Source organism: Hippopotamus amphibius, chromosome 4 (genome assembly GCF_030028045.1).
Source record: "Hippopotamus amphibius kiboko isolate mHipAmp2 chromosome 4, mHipAmp2.hap2, whole genome shotgun sequence".
NCBI classification, from domain to species: Eukaryota; Metazoa; Chordata; class Mammalia; order Artiodactyla; family Hippopotamidae; genus Hippopotamus; species Hippopotamus amphibius.
This window is the reverse complement of record NC_080189.1, coordinates 147,482,977-147,502,045: the sequence shown is the minus strand read 5'-3', so window position 1 is coordinate 147,502,045 and position 19,069 is coordinate 147,482,977. Positions and strand designations below refer to the sequence as shown.

Genomic DNA, 19,069 nt, shown 5'->3' with positions numbered 1-19,069 from the left:
CAAATTAAGAAATTTCTATACCAAAAATTTACGGAGCAAGGAAATTCTCCAACAATATAAAGGAAATTATGAGAAATTTAGACTCCATAGGGATACTTGTTTTCTTCTCTAATTCTACCTTCAAAAGGTCTGCCATTGCTTTCACTCTGCACATATTCACCCCTTCTCACCAGTCATACTGTGTGTAGAAGCAAGCTCCCTTTGGAAGCCTTTGGAACTTGCTGAGAGATGGGGAGTGTCCCCAGAACTTCCCTCAAAGTCTGACTCTACATAATGTGGGGAGGAAAGAATCAAGAATAGTCTTTATTGCTCTATTTTACTCTCCATATAAAATAGTCATGGGTATTTGATTTCCTTGGGATAACTGCTAACCCCCTTTCATAGAAGGAAGAGAACAAAAGAATCTTTGCACAAGACAATAGCAGTCATGCAAGTTTTGAAGTAATTCAGAGATTCAGAGGCAACAATATATTATGTTTTGTAGCAGAGATTCAAGAGTAAGAAAAGGATTTTTAAAAACATTGATTACAGAATGCCACATTAATGAGTAGATACAAATTAAAAAACAATAAGCCCATGGTGATTCATGGTGAGTCAGCTAAGGTAATCTGGTAATCCTAACACAGGATGTTCTTTGATGTCTTTCTCAGTTAGGGTCTATTGTTTGTTTGTTTTGGCTTTTTTGCCCCTTTTTTTCATCAGGGGAGGAGGAGGGAGAGAGGAAATAAATTTAATGTTTTTCATTTAGGTAAATTAAAATTATGCAAAATCACTTTTCTTGGCTTTTGCAGTTTGATTTAACAAATAAATAAGCACACGTCTATTCGACATCTCTACCTGGAAGCACAAATGTGCTGGAGCCTCTCTATCATAAAGAATGTATTGACTTCAGAATAGGGGATGATATTTTTTTACTTTTTATTTTGTAATAATTTTAGAGAGAAAATTTGAAAAAATAGTACAAAGATTTCACATATATACTTTACTGAGCTTCCCCTAATGTTAACTATTTACATAACTATTAATTAACAGTTAACTATGATGTTAACTATTTCCATCCTATGATGAAAGAACCAGGAAATTACTATTATCTAAACTATGAACCTTATTGAACGTTTACTAGTTTTCCCCCAATGTCCTCATTTTCTGCTTCAGTATCCAATCTAGGGTCCCATATTGCATTTAGTCTCTGCCAATCTGTGACATTCTTTAGTCTTTCTTTGTCTTTCATAACCTTGGCACTTTGTTTTTGTTTTACTTATTTATTTATTTATTTATTTATTTATTGGCTGTCTTGGGTCTTTGTTGCTGTGCATGAGCTTTCTCTAGGTGCGTGAGTGGGGGCCACTCTTCATTGTGCACAGGCTTCTCATTGCAGTGGCTTCTCTTGTTGTAGAGCATGGGCTCTAGGCACGCAGGCTCAGTAGTTGTGGCTCATGGGCTCTAGAACACAGGCTCAGTGGTTGTGGCCCATGGGCTTAGTTACTCCACAGCGTGTGGGATCTTCCCGGACCAGGGCTCAAACCTGTGTCCCCTACATTGGCAGGCGGATTCTTAACCACTGTGCCACCAGGGCAGTCCATCCTTGGCACTTTTGAAGAATACTGTTTAGTTTGTAGAATATCTCTCAATTTGGGTTTGTCTAGTATCTTCTTATGATGGGGTTATGCATTTTTGGCAAGGATGCTATACAAGTCATCTTATGTCCTTCTCAGGGTATCATGACAGAGGAACATGACGTTGATTTGTCTTATTATTGGTGACATTAACTTTGATCAGTTGCTTAAGTTGGTCATGTTGGGTTTCTTCACTGAAAAGTTCTCATTTTCTCTTTTGTAATTGATAACTATTTTGGTTATTTTGAGAGTAGGTTGATATCCTATTTCTCCTCAAAGTTTTGCTTCCATAGGTGGATCTTGTCTGCAATAATTATGCAATATAAATAATAAATACTGCAGTATTTGCCTAATAAGGACTTTGTATTTCTTATTATCTCTACATTTATTGATTAGAATTTTTCTATAAGGAAGAGCTGCCCTCTCTTCTCCATTTATTTATTTACTCAGTTATTTATATTGGTATGGACTCATGGATATTTATTTTATCTTATGGGTTATAATCCAATATTATCATTATTTTATTTAGTTGCTCAAATTGCTCTGGATTTAGCCATTGTAGGGTGCCTTTGAGTTGGCTCCTGCATCCTTTGACTTGCCCCATCCTTTTTTGAAAACTTCTCTGTTTTCTGGTACCATAAGATTACCCAGGCTTATCCTGCTCCAGCCCTGGAATCAGCCACTTCACTAAGGAGTCCTGATTTGTTTTATTGGCTTTGTCCTGAGGTCTTGCACTGCTCTGCCTGGGTGGGTAGCCTTTTGGGTATGATGTTCTCCTATACTCAGTTTCTTTCTCTAACTTTGAACTTGGAAGGTCAATCCCTAGACATAAACTGTCCTGACAAATAGCTAATGAACCTCTTCTGGTGCTTTCATTGTGCCTCTAAGTTCCCCTCTGAACTATGGATTTTTTTTTCACTTTTGGCTCTTGGTGTCTCCTAGAGACCTTTTGCTACTGTCTTATCTAGCCTGGGACCCATGGATCACAATATTGGAGCTTACTCTTTTACTTACTGTACTGACTGACCCTGATACCTCTGGGCTCAGATTCTACCCAGACCACACCTCACTAGGTGGCATGGTTGAATGCTATGGAGGACTAAACTTGCCAGCTACCTTTAATTGTGCTGATTAGACTGAGAGGTGGGGTAGGGTAAGCCTGTTCCTCTCTCTGGGCTTTTTGGGGAGAGTGTAGCTTAAATTCTTAGGGGTAGAGATGTCAGAGAACTCCCAGTGAATGGATGGTCCCAGCAGGTAGAGCCAGGTCAGGAGCCCTACAAAAGAACCTGAGCAAGGGCCCAGTCCATGGGCTCTGGCAATAGTCACTTACAGTAGCAACTGTTTTTCCATCTTCATACTTCTTTTCTCTTATTCTCTAGCCCTTAAGTACAATTTTATTCAGAAGTTGTAGCTTCACATTAGCTGTGCTTCAGGGATTTTAGTGGAGTCTGTCCTACATAGATGGAGATGCAAAAGGGAGAACAGTACCCTCTTCCTTGAAGCCAGAGAGGAGGTTACAGTGGGGGGATCATAACTGGGAATAGCTGTGCCAGTGGAGTGGCAGTTTCATGTGGTAGTAGGAGTTGTCATAGCAGAAAAACAATAGCACACCTGTAACACAATCTGGAGAACTTTCCAGTAGATTCCTTCAATTGAGTCAGCAGGGTCCATTGTAATTTCTATATTTAGTGGCAGTATGACCTTATTTTGTAGCTATAGATTGTTAAAGCCTGGAAATTTGGGATAGACCTATTAAAGTTTACTTTGATAGCTTTTGTCCAGTATTCCAGTCTACTAAGATCATCCTGAATTTTGTTTCTATAATCCATCATATTAATTATTCTTTTTGGTTATAATTCTGTTCATTTCAAAAACATGACTATTTTTTTTTTACCTTCATCTAAGTCCAGAATAAAAATGTTGACTTCAGATGATAACTTGTGGTAGGCACTATGGTCCTCCCTGCAGTTAGAGAACTATGGCTCAATCTATGGTTTCTAAAATCTACCCTTTCTCCTCTTTCTGAGATAAGGAGATTATCTTCCCATTCTAGGATTCTGGCACCTCTCCCATTGCCCATTGATTCTCTAAGACTTCTTGACTCAGAGACCACCTCAGCAAGTTCCTTCTGGGTCCATGAATGTAATTCATTAAGATTTAGAAATTTGAAGTCATTTAATGTGGCTAAGTTTTCCTTTCTGATCTCTACCAATTGGTCATTTACTGATAATTAGTTAAACTGTTAAAAAATGGAGAAATTTTTAGTGTAGGTAGAAACCTGAAAGTGCCTTGTACCACATTATATGCCCAATACATGTTGAATGATTGGATGGATGATAGAATGAGTGAATGAGTTCCTGACAAGTTTGAGCATCTATAATAGTGTTAGTGATACCATTGGCTGTTGACAGTGAAAGTACTTCCTCACTAGAAAAATAGGATCTGATTTATACAAGATATTATAAGTTTACTAGTTAAGAGGTTATGAATCAAATACAATGCTGCTTCCTTTAGCTAATTGGAAGGTTATTTAGCTAATTTGAAATTAGTATCTAGATATATTATGTGCCAAAATATCTGAGTTTTAACTTTTAAACTAGTGGAATAAGATTAAGACATTTTTCGTCCATAAACTTACTTAACTTTACTGTTTATTAGCATTATCCATCATGGCGGTTTATATGATATCATTTATGTCACAAACTCTTTCAAAGTATGGGGGTCCATGATTAAAAACAAAATAGAAGGAGTCCTTTGATAAAAAGATTGGGGATGACTAGACAAAATCTCTAAGGTCCCTTTCAATCTAACATTTTACGTTTTACATTTTTAAAATCAGTTTTATTGATGTATAATTAACATATGACCAAATTCACCTATCTGAAAGTGTAAATTATAATCGGTTTTAAGAAAAGATATTTTTTTTTTACTGGAAAAAACCCACTAATTAGTAGATGGAGAATTTTGAATTCTCTGTTATCTTTTATTTTTTGTATGAAACAACTTTATTTGAACATTTTGTGTTTAGCTTCCACATGGTGTCATTATCATCACCAGGGCTGTTTGCTACATTTATCGAGACCCCTACGGAATTGTCGAGAGCACATCATCTTCATTTCTATGTAAATTATTTGATCTATTGCACTTTTTAAACCAGAGCATGGTGCTAGCACTGCATATTACATTAGGAAAGTAAGTTCTTCCTTTCATGTTGTAGGTGAATGGTCTCTATAACAAATCCATTTTACTTAGAGTTTATTTTATTCATTTAATTTTAATTTAACTTTGAATAAACAATGATTCACCTGGTTAAAAAATTAAAGTGTACTGTGAAAATATATGGTATACTCTCATCCCTGAGCCCCATTTGCTCAGTTGCTCCCCCAAATTTGAAATCACTTTACAGTTTCTTGTGTATCATCGAAGAGTTTATTGATTCATATATGAATAAATGTAAATATAGGTCTCACTTTCCCACCTTTTAAAAAACACTGGCACCCCTTAACATTCACCATTTTCCCCTAGCAATCAGTGAGCCATTTTTTCTTTTATTTTTCTCTGGAAAAGGTACTTTTTATTATTTTTAGAACTTAAGATTATTCAGACTGAAATGTCCTGAAATGAAACATAGAGATTCCCTATATCCTTTAGTTATGTTCATTCATCTATTTAATTCATCCCTTCAACAAAAATCTACTGATTTTCTGCTGTGTCAAAGATCCTGTGCTCAGTTCTTAGAGGATTCAAAGGATCTTGCCCTTGAAGGACATATAGTATAGTAGGAGATATAAGACATGAGAGATGTATGAAATGCCACAGCAGTTCAGAAAAGAAAGAGATTAGTTAAATCCTATGGATCAAGGAAGGCTCTGGGAATAAAATGACCTTTGAGCTGAGCCATGAAATTTGAGTCTATGTACCTGTGGGGATGGAATGAGAGAAAAAGAAGAACATTCTATGCTATATCTCAACACTCTTATTAACAAGTGACAGGAACTCAAAGAAAGAAAGAACAAGTAGGAAGGTAATATATTACCTCCTGTTATAAAGAAAGAAAGAAAGAAAAGGAAGAAAGAAAGAAAGAAAGAAAGAAAGAAAGAAAGAAAGAAAGAAAGAAAGAGAGAGAGAAAGAAAGAGAGAAAGAAAGAAAGAAAGAAAAAGAAAGAGAAAAAAAGAAAGAAAACTAGAAAAGACAAGGCTGGAGTGTCAACAGTACACAAAGACTTTATTAATGTTAGCCTTTTCTGTCTCTCCTCCCTCCATCCTGCTTCTTTTCTTCAAGGCTCCTTCTTGTAACAAGTGGTACGGTTGCCAATAACTTTGGCATCATATTCTTACTGCTCTCAATCCAAGAGTAAAGAGACTGTTGCCCCTTGGCTTCCAATTCAGAAATTTTGGAAAAGAACAGGCCCAACTCGGTGATTATACCCCACTGTGAGCTGAAGAGGGAGGTCTTGTGTTTGGCAGCCCCATCAGAAACACATTGAATTAGGGAGTAGTGATCTAAGAGTGCTGCTACCAGAGGAAGGTAGGAAGGAGTGCAGGGCAGGTACAAAGCGTGGAGGTTCACTTACCTCTATAGCATGAGTGAAGGCATGAAGGCAGAAGAATTGCAGGCTGTGCTTTAAATATGGTGAGAAGCTCAGTTATGTTTCAGAAGCAGGGCTGGGAGTAGCATGAGGGAAGTGAGGCATCTATGGTGCACAATTTAAGGAGGTGCTCACTCTCAGATGCCAATCCTGAGCTTGTAAAGCTCTGAGGGTGCCTCCTTAACTTTTGTACTTTAGGCACGTTGCCTGCCCCAACCTAATCCTGGTCCTGTTTAGAAAGAAAGGATGTTCAACAGTGTTAAAAATCAACAGGGTGAGTAGTTTGAGGACCAAGCAGAGTGACCTTTGAGGGAACAGTTTTGATGGGATGATGCAAGTAAAAACCAGATTGCAGGAGGTTGAGGTGTCATTGAAGAAATGGAGACAAAGAATGTAGGCTACTCTCTCATGAACTTTGGTGGTGAAGAGAATGATAAGGAAGGAAGTATAACTTGAGGGGAAAGCTGGGGGCCCAAAAAGTTTATTTTCATTTTATTTTTTATTTTGGCAGTATCTGACTCCAGATGCAGTCATCTGCTTCCATGGAATGACTTGAAGGATTCCTGGCTCTCTTCCAACCAAAACTAATTTTCTACTGGCCTATGAGTGATGTCTGAATTGCTACCATTAGTGATTTGGGGTTATTGAATTAAAGGATTATCTCCTAGCAGTTAGTAAGTACCCTCTCAGGCCCCCATCTGTAAGTAATTCATTAAGCTTTTAGCAGCTATTTGTGTGTTGATGTGAATTGGTTTATCTGATTTTTTGGTGACAACTGAAAATAGATTTTGAAAAAGGGAGGGTGAAGAGCACTGAAGAGTTTCTGACAGTTTGGAATGCAGCATCTGTAAAAAGCCAAGGTAAAGATGCCCCCCAAAAGAAAGGTAACCAGGTTCTAAGGGGTAACCCATCTACCTCAATTCTACCCAAGGCCAGTTTTCCATTTGCAATCTTAAGCTGTCCCCTACTCCATCAATGGGTCATTTTTAAAGACAGCTTTTGAGTAGAACCTTGTCAAAACTTTCTGGGAAAATACATTTTGTCCCAGAGAATAGAAAAGAGTACTGAACCTGGAGTCAGAAAACCTCTTCTCATCAAACTCTCACTGGGCATGTACAGAGGCAGAATTACCTTGAAGCAAATGACGCTTGGGTTTCAAGACACCTCACCTGCACAGGCCCCTTTCAAGGCCCTGGGAGGGATTCTAGCAATCTGTTCGCATGATCATGCATTTTCTAGAAATTAGCAAAATAAAATAATTTAACTACAATAGACCACGTTCTCTTCCACTCTTATTTTCTCTTTGTCACATTTCCCCTAGTGCTGGGTGGCACCTGAGTAATTACAGTCATCTTTGTGATCCAGTAGCTAAAGGGAGGTTGAGTTGGAGGCACAGGCAGTTTGGATTTAGTAGTATAAATTGTTACGGTTTGTTGTCACTTCTGTGTATTGCTAGGTTACTGCTAGCTGCTTCAGTGCAAGGATGTCTTGTAGGAATATTCCTACTGCTCACTGTGCTGACTGATGTGTCACAACATGAATGTTTAAGGCCTTTGATCACAAACTGGTTAATGAGTATTACCAACGCAAAGATTATTCAAGTGGGTCACTGTTCAAGGAAATTTGAAATGTCACAAAACCTTAATGCTCATATATGAAAGAAACTCCATAGAGGCCTTCCCAAATTTAATACCAAATTATACATGGCATCACCAATCATGAGCTACGAAGCTAAAAGAAATCTTTCTAAACCCTGAATAATAAAAACTATTGAAATCAACCCATACTACAGGAAAGACTGAATTATTTTTCTATTTGAGAGTCTACTATAAAATTGTTATATAAAGAAGCAACCAAAGAACATAACAGAGGAAAATAAAGTAGGGAAAAACTATTCTAGAGGTTTACACAACAGTTAATTAATAAAATGATTTTGTTAGGGTTTGAATTTTGTGATGCTTGTTGTATTTGCCAGGTTTTAAAATTTTGTAATTGTTGTCATTTCTTATGTCCAATTTTGTACTCACAATCTTGTATCCTTTATCTTAAAGAGTATCCTCTCCTCCAAACTGTGTTAATTTCAGGTCCTACAAAATCTGGATTCTTACCCAATACTGTGATTTTGAACAAGTAATATGAGCCCCAGTTTTCTTATCTGGAAGGTGGGAATCACCATATCTGCTGACTTACCATACAGGGTTCTTGTGAGGAAGTGAATGATGAAGGTGAAAGGACTTTATTATTAGCTCCAAGAGCCCTACAAATGTAAACAAAGTTGGATCTTTGCTTCCTCCTCAAAGAAATGAACCTTGCCTTTTCTCCAAGAGGTTAGGTAATCTTTCCAGGATAAAATGTTACATTTGGGGTTATCCTGACTTGCAGGATGGGGCAGGATCTCTTTTGGAGAGCTTCACAGAGATGACAAGCAGCTCCAAGCAGAATAAAAAGCCTAGGAAAGAATGATGGTGTGTTAGCACAAGCCCATTCATTACCACTGTTGGAAAATCAACATATTGGGTCTTCCCTGCTGAGTGTGGTGAGCAGAGCTGCTTCTGATACTAAGAACAGCATTTAGCATTTAAATTCAATAATATTCAAAATATGTAGATGAAATCTATTTAAAAAACAAATTTAAGGGGAGTTGTACAGCCTACTTCTTTGCCCCAGCATTTAACAAGGAAAAATAGGAAAAGGAAAGTTCCTTCACTCAACACCTATTATATGTGTGGTTCTGTGCTAGCTGCTTTATATACACTATCTCAGACACCTAGCACATGTAATAGGTGTTCAGTGAATTTACAGGCAATGTCCCTGGATATTGTCAACCCCTTTTGGCAAAAGTAAAAACCAAGGCTCGAAGAATTGAGTGACTGGCCCAAATTCAGAGTGATTTGGTATTTTAAGCAAAGTGTATTTGAGTCCATCCTCCTCAGGTACCAGTCCATTGCTACATCGTGCTTACAATCTAGTTTTCCTTTTCCTATTTACTTGTCTGTTTTAATTTGAGGAATCCAGCTCATAGTCACAATTGCTTGCAAAAATAATTTTATAAATCAGATGTCTAGTATATACACATGGGTCTTTTGTTAAAATGCATGCTTTATCATGAATTTATGGAAAATCAGAAGTATATCCAATGCAATAGAATATGCTTTAAATGGTGCTTAATTTAAACATATGATTTAAATGGATAAATCTTTATTAGGAATTTTAAATATCTGAAAATGTTTGAGATGCACCATAAACTTGTTTACTACCAACTAGACTTTTCATATATCAATTTAATATGCACCAGCTGAACTTAGATATTTGATTTCAAGCTAGAAAATTCAAGACTAAACTCTTCAGTCAAAAAAAAAAAGTAAATCAACATTTTCAGGTTGCAGATTGACAGTATCAGGCTAAAATGATTTTCATCTTCGCAGCTTTATATATATATATATATTATCAGAATTCAAAACTACAGGAGCAGTTCACTTGCTCCTTTCCATTAAGTTTTAAAATTGAGATGAGTTTGGTAGCCAGTAGATTTTCCCAGGGCTTTTGTGATTTACCATGTAAATGAAAACTCTGTCCCCACCTCACCGCCCAGGTCAGCCGAAGCATGGGATGGAATGCCAACATACTATCTCAAAAATGGAGACATTTTTGTGTGTTTTTACTTTTTAATTTGTAGGTCAAGACTAAAATTGGGGAGGGGAAGAGAGAGAGAGAGAAGAAAGAGTTATTTTGGAAGGGGAAACTTCTATCATCTTATCATAGACAAAAATATTAGGAATTATATTCTATTGGGTTCAGAGAGTGTAACAGCTAGAATTTTCAAAACCTAAGGGAATGACTCATGTTACTATTTGGGGAAATGTGTTTGTGAGAAGATAATTTTCATGTTATGAACCCAAAGCCACAGGATTCTGAAAATCAATATGCCTAGAAGGAGACTCATTCCAGAGAACCTGAGAAGTAGGTACCAGCCATTAACCTGAGCTGGGAGGATTCAACTGAACTTTGGGTCCAGTCAACATAAGTCATCTTTGCTGTTCAAATGAACACAGAGCTGCCAGAACTCTTCCACTAATTTGGAACAGTGAGGCTTCAAGGAAGATCCATTAATTCATTCCATTTTAAAATATTTATTGAGCACCTACTACTTAAGCGAGGCGCTGGGAATATAAAGATGAATGAGATTCGCTCCTTGCCCTTAAGGAGCTTACACTCTGGGGTGGGAGGGGGAGGTGCGGGAGTCAAACACATAGACAAATAAACACACAAATGTATTGCAAACTTTAAAACAGACATTTAGATAAGGTGCAGTGGCAGCATTAAAAAGGAAGTGGAAAAGTCTCTGTGGGGAGCTCAGTAACTCAAGAGAGGCTCCTGGGGTGGGGGTGAGGGTGGGGGTGGGGGGGTAGGATCGATGGATTGACAGGTTAGCACTCGAGGTAGGAGCGACGTTCCGGACGGAGGAAACCACCCGGCCAGCGGAAACAGCGAGAGCAGAGGCACGGAGGCGTGAAACTGCTTGTTCTGCCCCGGGGTCGCCCTCTCACTCCTTTGTCTCCAGACAAGGAGTTCGATCCCTCGCGGTAGGGTCCGTCTAAAGAAGTTTGGGACTATAAATCCTAGCAAGTAGAGCTGCAAGGCAGGATCTAACCTGAGATCTGTAAAAGCTGAAACGGAAGCGGGCAAGTTTCCAAAAGAAGGGGGCTCGGGTGGCGGCGGGGGCCTGCCAGAGTCTAATTGGGCGGCCGCGGAACTCTGGTTCTCAGGGAGCCCTGCTCCGGGTCCCCGCCCCGCGGCTCTGCCGGTCGCGCAAAGCCGTCTCGAGGACGCCTCGCCTGCAAATCCCGCTCCCTGAGCCTGGCGTCTCCCTGCTCTCCCGTCCCTGCTCGGGCGGGCGACTGGCTCGGCGCCGCCGAGAACCGGCGGTGGCAAATACTGTTCTCCGGCCCGGCCACGCCACGCTGCTCCGGGCGGCGGGTCCGGGCCCCACGCGCGCGGCAGCTCCGCGGCGCCGGCCGCGTCCTTCAGCTCGAGAGGCCTGCGAACCGCCGCGCCGTCCGAGGCTCGAGGGCGGGCGCGCGCCTCAGCTGCTGCCGGAGCGCGCCTGTGTGTGTGTGTATCCCCTCACCTTGGTTTTCATTTAATTCTTCCCCCCCGGCTTTCGAGAGGTTTCTTTCCTCCGAGTCGGGAAGTCTAACAATAGGAGGGGCTCGAGGCCTGCAGGTCTGAAAGCTCCCAGGGCGGCGGAGGGAAAAGGTGGGTGTGTGGAGTTGTCACCTCACAGAGTCGCGACCCGGGCCCTGAAGGAAGGACCCACCGTCCCGGGTCCTGCGGGCCCTCTCTGGGCTTCTCCTGGGTAGCAAAGTTCGGGCTCCACCTCCCCGCGCCAGGCTACCTCCCCTGGGGGACCCGCGCGCCCGCCGCGCCGGCCGCCATTTCCCAGCAGGCCTCCAGGGGGCTTCCCCGCTGCGGCCTCCCTGGCGGCCGCGCCGCAGAGGGACGCGCCTGGGCGCCCGGGCCAGTGCGCGGACAATGACCCCCTCTCTCCTCCCCGCCTCCTCCTCCCGACACCGCCCCCCTCGCAGCCCCCAGGCAAACCTATTAGCCATTCAGACCGACCAAACCCCGCGGCCCCGCGCATTGTCCCGCGGAGCGCCCGGCCACCGTCATTAGCCCTGATTACGCTGAGCCGCCTGACAGCCCCGCGGGCCGCCCGGCGGACCCCCCATTCACCGCCGCCCCCCCGGCCCCGCCTCACAATAGCAGCGGAAATCGTCCGCGCTCCCGCGTCCCGGCTGAATAGAACCAAAAGCTGCTTCTCTTCTCCTCCCGCCCCATTCACGCTCTCTTTGGATACAATTTTTTTTTCCTTTTTGTTAAAATTGGGGAGAAAGAACGAGGTCAAGGAAGATTTTGCTTGAGCTCTTTGCCTGTCATTTGTTTAATGTAAACAAAGAACAAGTCCTCCCTCACCCCCAGCCTCTCATCCCCTCCCTCCTAGATTTTTATAAACAAACTGGTGATGGGAAAGGCGGCGCGGGGGGTGGGGGTGGGGTGGGGTACCAGGGCGGCGGTGGAAGCCGAGTGGGTCATTAAAGTGGAGGAGAGAGGAACTGCGGCATTTGGCGAGCAGGAGCTGTCGCGCTTTTGGTTGAACTGGCGGGTGGTTGAAATATTTATAGACCATTCGTAAAAGGGGCTGAGGGTTAAATCCTCACACTGGTCAGGTCTGTTGAAATGTAGAAATGCAGCTTCTTTCTACTCTGCTGGAGCAACTGCTTTTGGGGAAATTGTTATAGGAAAAGAATTTTAAGAAAAGAAACCCATCATCACAGATATTTCTCCAAATTCAGAACCCTTCAGCACTGCTACTGACTGGAATTAAAAAACCAAAAACCAAACAGAAACAACGCTTTCTAGATCAGGATAAAACAGATAAGGAAAAAAATTTTAAAAAGAAACGGAAAACCTTTACAGTATCTGCCTATGGGAAGATTTGGACCAATTAAAATAAATCTGTGTGAAGATTTGGACCAATTTCCTACATGTAATCATCAATGAATTGATTATTCACAAATAATTACTATTCATAGGTGCCACCAGGTTTCAGATATTTCAAAAAATCTTTTAAATAATGTCACCCCTTAAGATGCTAAAGTGAAATTATGTAAATAAATCAACAAATTGGTGGAACAGAATAATTACTTTATAATGTAAGCCTTAGGCAGCATGCTACTTTAAGCAAATTAGATGTACTTTAAAAAAGAAGATGTACTTTAAAGGCTTTCAGCAAAGCAGGAAGAGAAATCCTCCATCACTGTTTGGCTTTCTCTTTTTTTGCCACACAATTAAGCATTACTTAAAAATTATTTGTAAAGAGAAAGCTTAGTTCTTACTAAGAACTATATTTATGTTATGTTACCCACCTTTTTATCCCCCTTGAGAATGCAAAATGGACACTTTCTTCTACTTTTAGGCATCATTTGAACTGCTGAGTGGAGTGGGATTTTTAGAATCTTAAATTCCTTCACATCATTCCACTAATTAGTCCTTTCCCTTCCCTCTTAGATGTGAAAGCATCAGCTTAAGAGAGAAAATTTGCCAGCTATTTTCTCCAAATGCTGGTCTGGACAACTCTGTAGTTAGGACGAGGGAACAAGATGGGAAATCTATTGATTTTTTGTTGAAGTGCAATACTCCTTAGCAGATTCAGGACAAGGGTGATGAAGGAGGCACCTAGAGTGCAAAATTTAAGGAGGTACTCACTCCCAGATGCTGTGCACTTGCTTGACCTTGAGAATGCCTCCTTAAATTTTATAGTCTAGATGCCTCCTTTGCCTGTTAGGAGTCCTGGCCCTGCTTCTTGGCATTCTAGGAAGTACCAGGGGCTCTAGGAAATAAAATAGAGCCTTGAGGAAGGTTTACCATCCTAGCTTTTCAGGACCCACAGAAGGGCATTTGCTTGCTTTCTGGAAGAACACCAGCTTGGTCACAAAGACTTCCCCACTTCTTCCATGTAGAGCTCTTGTGCAAGAGAGTTTTGACTCTCAGCAGTTCTCTGGATAAGGGCTCCTGTATACAAAGACAACCATTTATAAAGCCCAAAGGAGGCCAAATCTGTTTAAGTGATTTGGAAACTAAATATCGATCCTTATTCACGTCCTGGGCTTTCCCCATATATCTTGGCATTTGACTGCTTTTTGTCTTCCCTGACTTCACTTATTTTTATTTGGTTTGCACATTGGCACTTCTGTCCAAATAAGTTAGCAGGCTTCTGAACCAAAGAGCATCTGCTAAGGACAGAGAGGCAAATTGAAAGAAGTCCAAGGGCGGAAGTGGGGGCGGGTGCTCAAGGAGGAAGTTCAGCTCAAGAGATTTAAAGATCAATGTCAAATTTTATAATATGCAATCCATTTCACTAGGAAAAAGCTTAGAGACTCTTCTGGATAGCATTTACTTTTTTAGTGCAAGGACGGTAGGTGGGGTTTTTTTTTTTTTTTGGCTTTTTTTTTTCTTTTTTTGGTGTGTGTGTGTCTGTGTGCCTGTGTGCACCTGCACACTTTGGGAGGACAAATTTAATCCTGAGAATATTTGATATTTTTAATTGAGGCCATTACAGGTCAGCGAGGCTCTAGATGACTTGTTTCATGTTTAATACATTGATCAGATTTTTTAAATGCCAGTCCTTTCTCTGCAGCCTTCTATTTGACCTCACTATGTGACATGATTACATCCTTTCCCCCATCTCAGTATCCCTTTTGTTGAAAATAATGCATTTGATTAAAACCTGCTTCTGTGTTGAGAAGATGCTGGTCTAGTTATCACAACCTCTCCTATCTTCTTTTGTCTTATTTTAATACCAGTTCAATCCTAAATGCTGTATATGTTAACTTGCATGATTATGGGTACCTGCTGCTTTTGTATGGATGGGGCCTCAAAAGAGATGGAAAACCTTTCTCATTGCAGAGCCTCGGTTGGAATAGTCTTGTATTTTTATAAAATAGAACTCACTATTGAGTCTCAGAGTTTGGCTTCAGAAATTGTTCCTGAAAGCCAAATGAGCATCTGGTGGACAAGCCATAGTTAGTTACCTGTGCTGGGGATGTGGGATGTTGCCTTAGAGGGGATGATCATATTGCCACTTTCTAGGTTTAAATATATCATACTTACACACATATGTACCTACATACATACACATGCATGCAATTTGACAAGTGGTTATGGACCTACCTTGGGCTGTTTTAAAAATATACCAGGAGACATCAGAAAAGGCAAAAGATATAGAGAAGACACTCCTGAGACCATTTGTACAAGGACCCCTGCCTGGTGAAGAGAAGGATTTCTCTGTTTTCTTTTTAGCAATCTGAGAGCAGCTCCCTTAATTAAGAAAGGTTGCTCATCAGGTTTTTATTGTTTGGCTTCTTCACACAGAACCCATCGGCTCCACCCTGCGCCTTTAGAAACAGCAAGTTCTCTCGATGCAGAGAAACCTAACACGCAGTCTCTTAAATAAGTAAATAAACAACATATATATGTTTTGTTTAAAAAAAAACCTTTAAAGCAAAAGTTATACATATATAACAGCGTCCTTTCGACGTGAAATACCCACGGGAGATTCAGGGCAGGCGCTCAGCGTGCAGTTCGGGTTCCGGAGGCATCTTTGCAGCAAAATCCTTGGGAAAAAGCAAAGCAAGGAGAACGTGGAGCTGGGTCAGGCCTCACCGCGGGCCCCTTTGGTAGCGGCCGGGGGGCACCAGTGGAGCGGGTCAGGCCGCGGGGCAGACACGGCAGTCCGAGCCCGCGGGTCCCAGGCCACCTGGATCGCAAGCGCTGGGTAGCTTGGTGTCTGATCCTTTCCCCTTCATTTTGTTTGTCTCGTTTTTTACACCGAATTCTGTTTCTGAGCGTGCTGGGCGGGCAGCTCAGATGTCGCACTCGCTGTCGCTGGACGTGATGGAGATGGCCGAAGTGGCTGCCTTGCTGGATAGGCTGGCGGCCGGGCTGGCGGCGGTGCCCAGCACCTCTGGCGTGCCCTCTTCCTCGGCCCTTAGCGCCCGGCCGGAGCCCTGCGACAGGACCTGCTGCTGAAGTCTACAGGGAAGGAAAGGAACCGAGTCACTGCGGGTAACATAGCCGCCGGTCTCCCAGCCCCCAGGTCCGCATCTCTTAAGCCCATCAGTCAGCGGCTCTCCCTCAGCCCCTGGCAGTTAAAGAGGGTAAGACGAGGCAACAGAGGCCGGGCAGGAGGTCTGCGGCCGCTGCTCTGCAAAATCCTGCAGTTGCCCCATCCTCCTTCTTAGCCCTTTCTTGGCTCCCTGTCTCCCCAATTGGGGGGATGCTGTGCTCGCAAGGTCGGTCCCGGGTGTTGGTCACCTTTGAGAGATTTACAATAGTGTCAGGATAAATGAGGTGTGGGTGACAAGGACAGATCAGGCTCTGGGACAGCAGACCCCTTTCCCAGCTTGCGTCTGTCTAGGGCGCACGCCTGTGTCGGTGCCCCTGAGACCGGGTCCGCCCAAAACTAAAGGCAAAAAGGATGGCCTGACGTTGCAGGGAGCGTTTGGGCCTGGGGGAAGAGGTTGGGTTCTTGGTCAAAATATTTGGCTGATCGAGAGCCATACGCTGGGGGCGGGGGAATGAAAAACCTCTGCCGACTAGTTTGCTATTTTGAGACAGGGCTGCCCACACATGGGAAAAGTAAAACTCGACTTTCCACTTCTTACAAACAGAAGTTAGAAATTTCAAAGCATTAGAGAAGGATGCATCTGGGCTTTTAAAATGACAACACTAAAGTGCCACATTGTTAATAAGCCAGGCTGCATTTACTAATAGGAGCCTGGGCCCCGGCTGACAAGAATTAGCTTTGAGCCTTGGAGTCTCTAACTGTTTCTGGGATTTTAATTTTTATTTCTCTCTCCCTCTCAGTGCATCCTTGATTTGGTGACTGAAACCAGCTACCGGAGCGACCCCCAGGCGCCGAAGACCAGAAAGAAAGGGAGGAGAATCAAAAGCCTGGAAGGAAATCCCCACCCAGGATCCGAAGTCCTCGCTCAATCCCATCCCAATTCCTGCGAAATCCAAGTCTCCAGGCCTTGGGTAAGGGCGCCGGGAGTGCGGTCACCCGCTCCCTCCCCGGTGAGTTCAAGGCTCCGAGGCCTTTAGGTACCGACCTGTTCTTGGCTGCAGCCGCCCGGTCCCTTTGTCGGCGGTTTTTGAACCAGTTGCCCACCTGCGTAGGGGTTAGTCCGGTTGCCTGGGCGAGCTCACGCTTTTTGCTGGGGTTGGGGTATGGGTCCTGCAGGTACCATTCCCGTAGCAGATGCCGCGTGCGCTCCTTGAAGCAGTGTGTCTTCTGTTCGCCGTCCCAGATGGTGCGCGGCAGCGGGAACTTCTTCCTCACGCGGTACTTGTCCACTGGCCCCAAGGGCCGTCCACGCAGCTTCTCAGCTTCCTGGTAATGCGCTTCGAGCCACAGCGCCTGCAGTTTAGCGTGCGACTCCTTGGTGAACTTATGGTTTTCCAGGATATGGTAAAGCTCGCGGTAGTTGCCACCGTGAAAGGCCACGATGGCTCGCGCGCGCAGCACGGATTCATTCTTGTTGAGCGCCTCGCAGGCCGCAGGGGCCACAGGCAGCGACCAGAGGAAGCGACCCAGGCGCTCCACGTCGCCGCTCTCCTCTAGAGTCTCGCATACCCCAGCCACTTGCTGGGGACTGAAATTCAAGATAGGCAGCTGGAACATCGAGGCAGCGCCGGCGGCAGCGGAGGCGCCGAGTCCGGAGCGCGACACGCAGCAGATGCCCGCGGGCCCGGCCGGGTGCGCCAGGCTCTCCTTGGTGAAGCGGCTCGGGGCCACCAGGACGCACGGCCGGGGCAGCGGCAGCGGCGGCGCAACCGCGGGGAGCGAGCGAGCGGGAGGGACTGGAGGAGGTGCCGACTCCGCAGCTCGGGTTCGGCTCGGCTCCGTTAGGGCACGCAGACCAGCTAGCAGGCGCCGCTACTGGGGTGGGCGGATTGGCCGCGCGGGCGCCATGGAGACCCCCTGTCAGTCACTGGCCGGCTCTGCCAATCAAGACTGCGACCAGAGCGCCCAGGCCATTTCAGCACCTCCCCGCTCTCGACAGCGCCCGCCGTTCTCCCGTAGACTTCTCAGTAATTTGCAGAACTTGGAGAAGGAAAAGACGTACCAGTGGATGGGAGAAAAAGACGGGCCAGCACCGCAGCGTTTCACTACCATCCCTAGCCTTGTACCTCTTTCTTCCCCCGCAACCCTCTCCCCCACCCCCAAGAGGCAGTGATGCTACAGAAATCAATCCACTTTGGGGCGTGGCACTGCCTGGGTCAAGAGGCCTCCAGAGGACAAAGAGGACTGAGCCAAATCGACATCCTCCAAGAGAACTCACCAAGTTTAGTTGTAACGAAACAGAAAACCTTGAGGGGAGAGCACGAATGGGGAGGGAGGGGAAGTGAATCACCTCTTTTCTTGCCGGCACCTATCCCTGCATTCCTCTCCAGCTGCCAAGGCAGCCGAGTGGGAATCGAATCTGAAGCAGAAGGAACGGACCCGGAATCTGTAGAAGAGGTCAGTTTGGACGCTACCCCCATCACCTTCAAAAGCCTCCTGAAATCATTTAAAATACGAGCTAGGGCACTCTCACTCCTGATAACACAGGTGCTGACCACGGAAGTAAAATACTCCCAAGAAAAGGGGCACCGCACACCCCAAGTTTATACTTTTCAGTTTTTTCTCCCCAGTTTAATGGACTTGAATAAATATGCAGCATAGCCACATCTAGAGTGAGAAGTCACTGGTAGGTCAGGACAGCAACTTAAAAGCTTATTTCAAAGACCTTTTTAAAAAGTATTGATTTGCTCTTCTTGCAGGCTAATTTTGCCATACCCTGTGTTAGAATATTTAACTCTTGAGCTGGAAATAAAAACTCTAACCTTGGCCTTTGGGCCCAAAAGTAATTCAATGAAAGTAAGATAGAGAAGGGGGAACCACACCAATAGAGAAGGGAGTGTAGAGAGCACTTCTTAAGCCGCTGAGTACTGACCTCCCCTGAAGAGAGGAAGGGCCTTCTAGGCAGCTCTGCCTTGGGGCCAGCTGTTGAATTGACAACTTTATTGATTCCCAATTGACATACTCCTCATACCGTTTTCTGAGACCTAGGTCAAAAGTAACTACGATCTCACCTGGGCTTTTCATAGGGGTTTGTTTAGTTTGAAGAAAATAATTGGGAGAGGGGAGTCCAACGAAAATGCCAGGAAAACCATCTTCGGGGGGGTCCATCCACAGAAAGGAATCAGATGGGAATTTTCGCCACCGAACTGGACTGGGCCCGGCTGTCTTTTCTTTAGTAT

At 43.8% G+C, this 19,069-nt stretch overlaps 1 protein-coding gene across 1 annotated transcript; it reads right to left on the bottom strand.

Annotated features, from left to right (window-relative positions):
* Positions 1-15,627: 15,627 nt before the first annotated feature.
* On the bottom strand, positions 15,628-17,525 carry SIX6 (SIX homeobox 6). Its single transcript, XM_057733223.1, has 2 exons — positions 16,876-17,525; positions 15,628-15,796 (listed from the first exon to the last, which is right to left on the bottom strand). The coding sequence occupies exons 1-2, from the start codon at positions 17,445-17,447 to the stop codon at positions 15,628-15,630; spliced, it is 741 nt and encodes a 246-aa protein (XP_057589206.1). The 5' UTR covers positions 17,448-17,525.
* Positions 17,526-19,069: the final 1,544 nt, after the last annotated feature.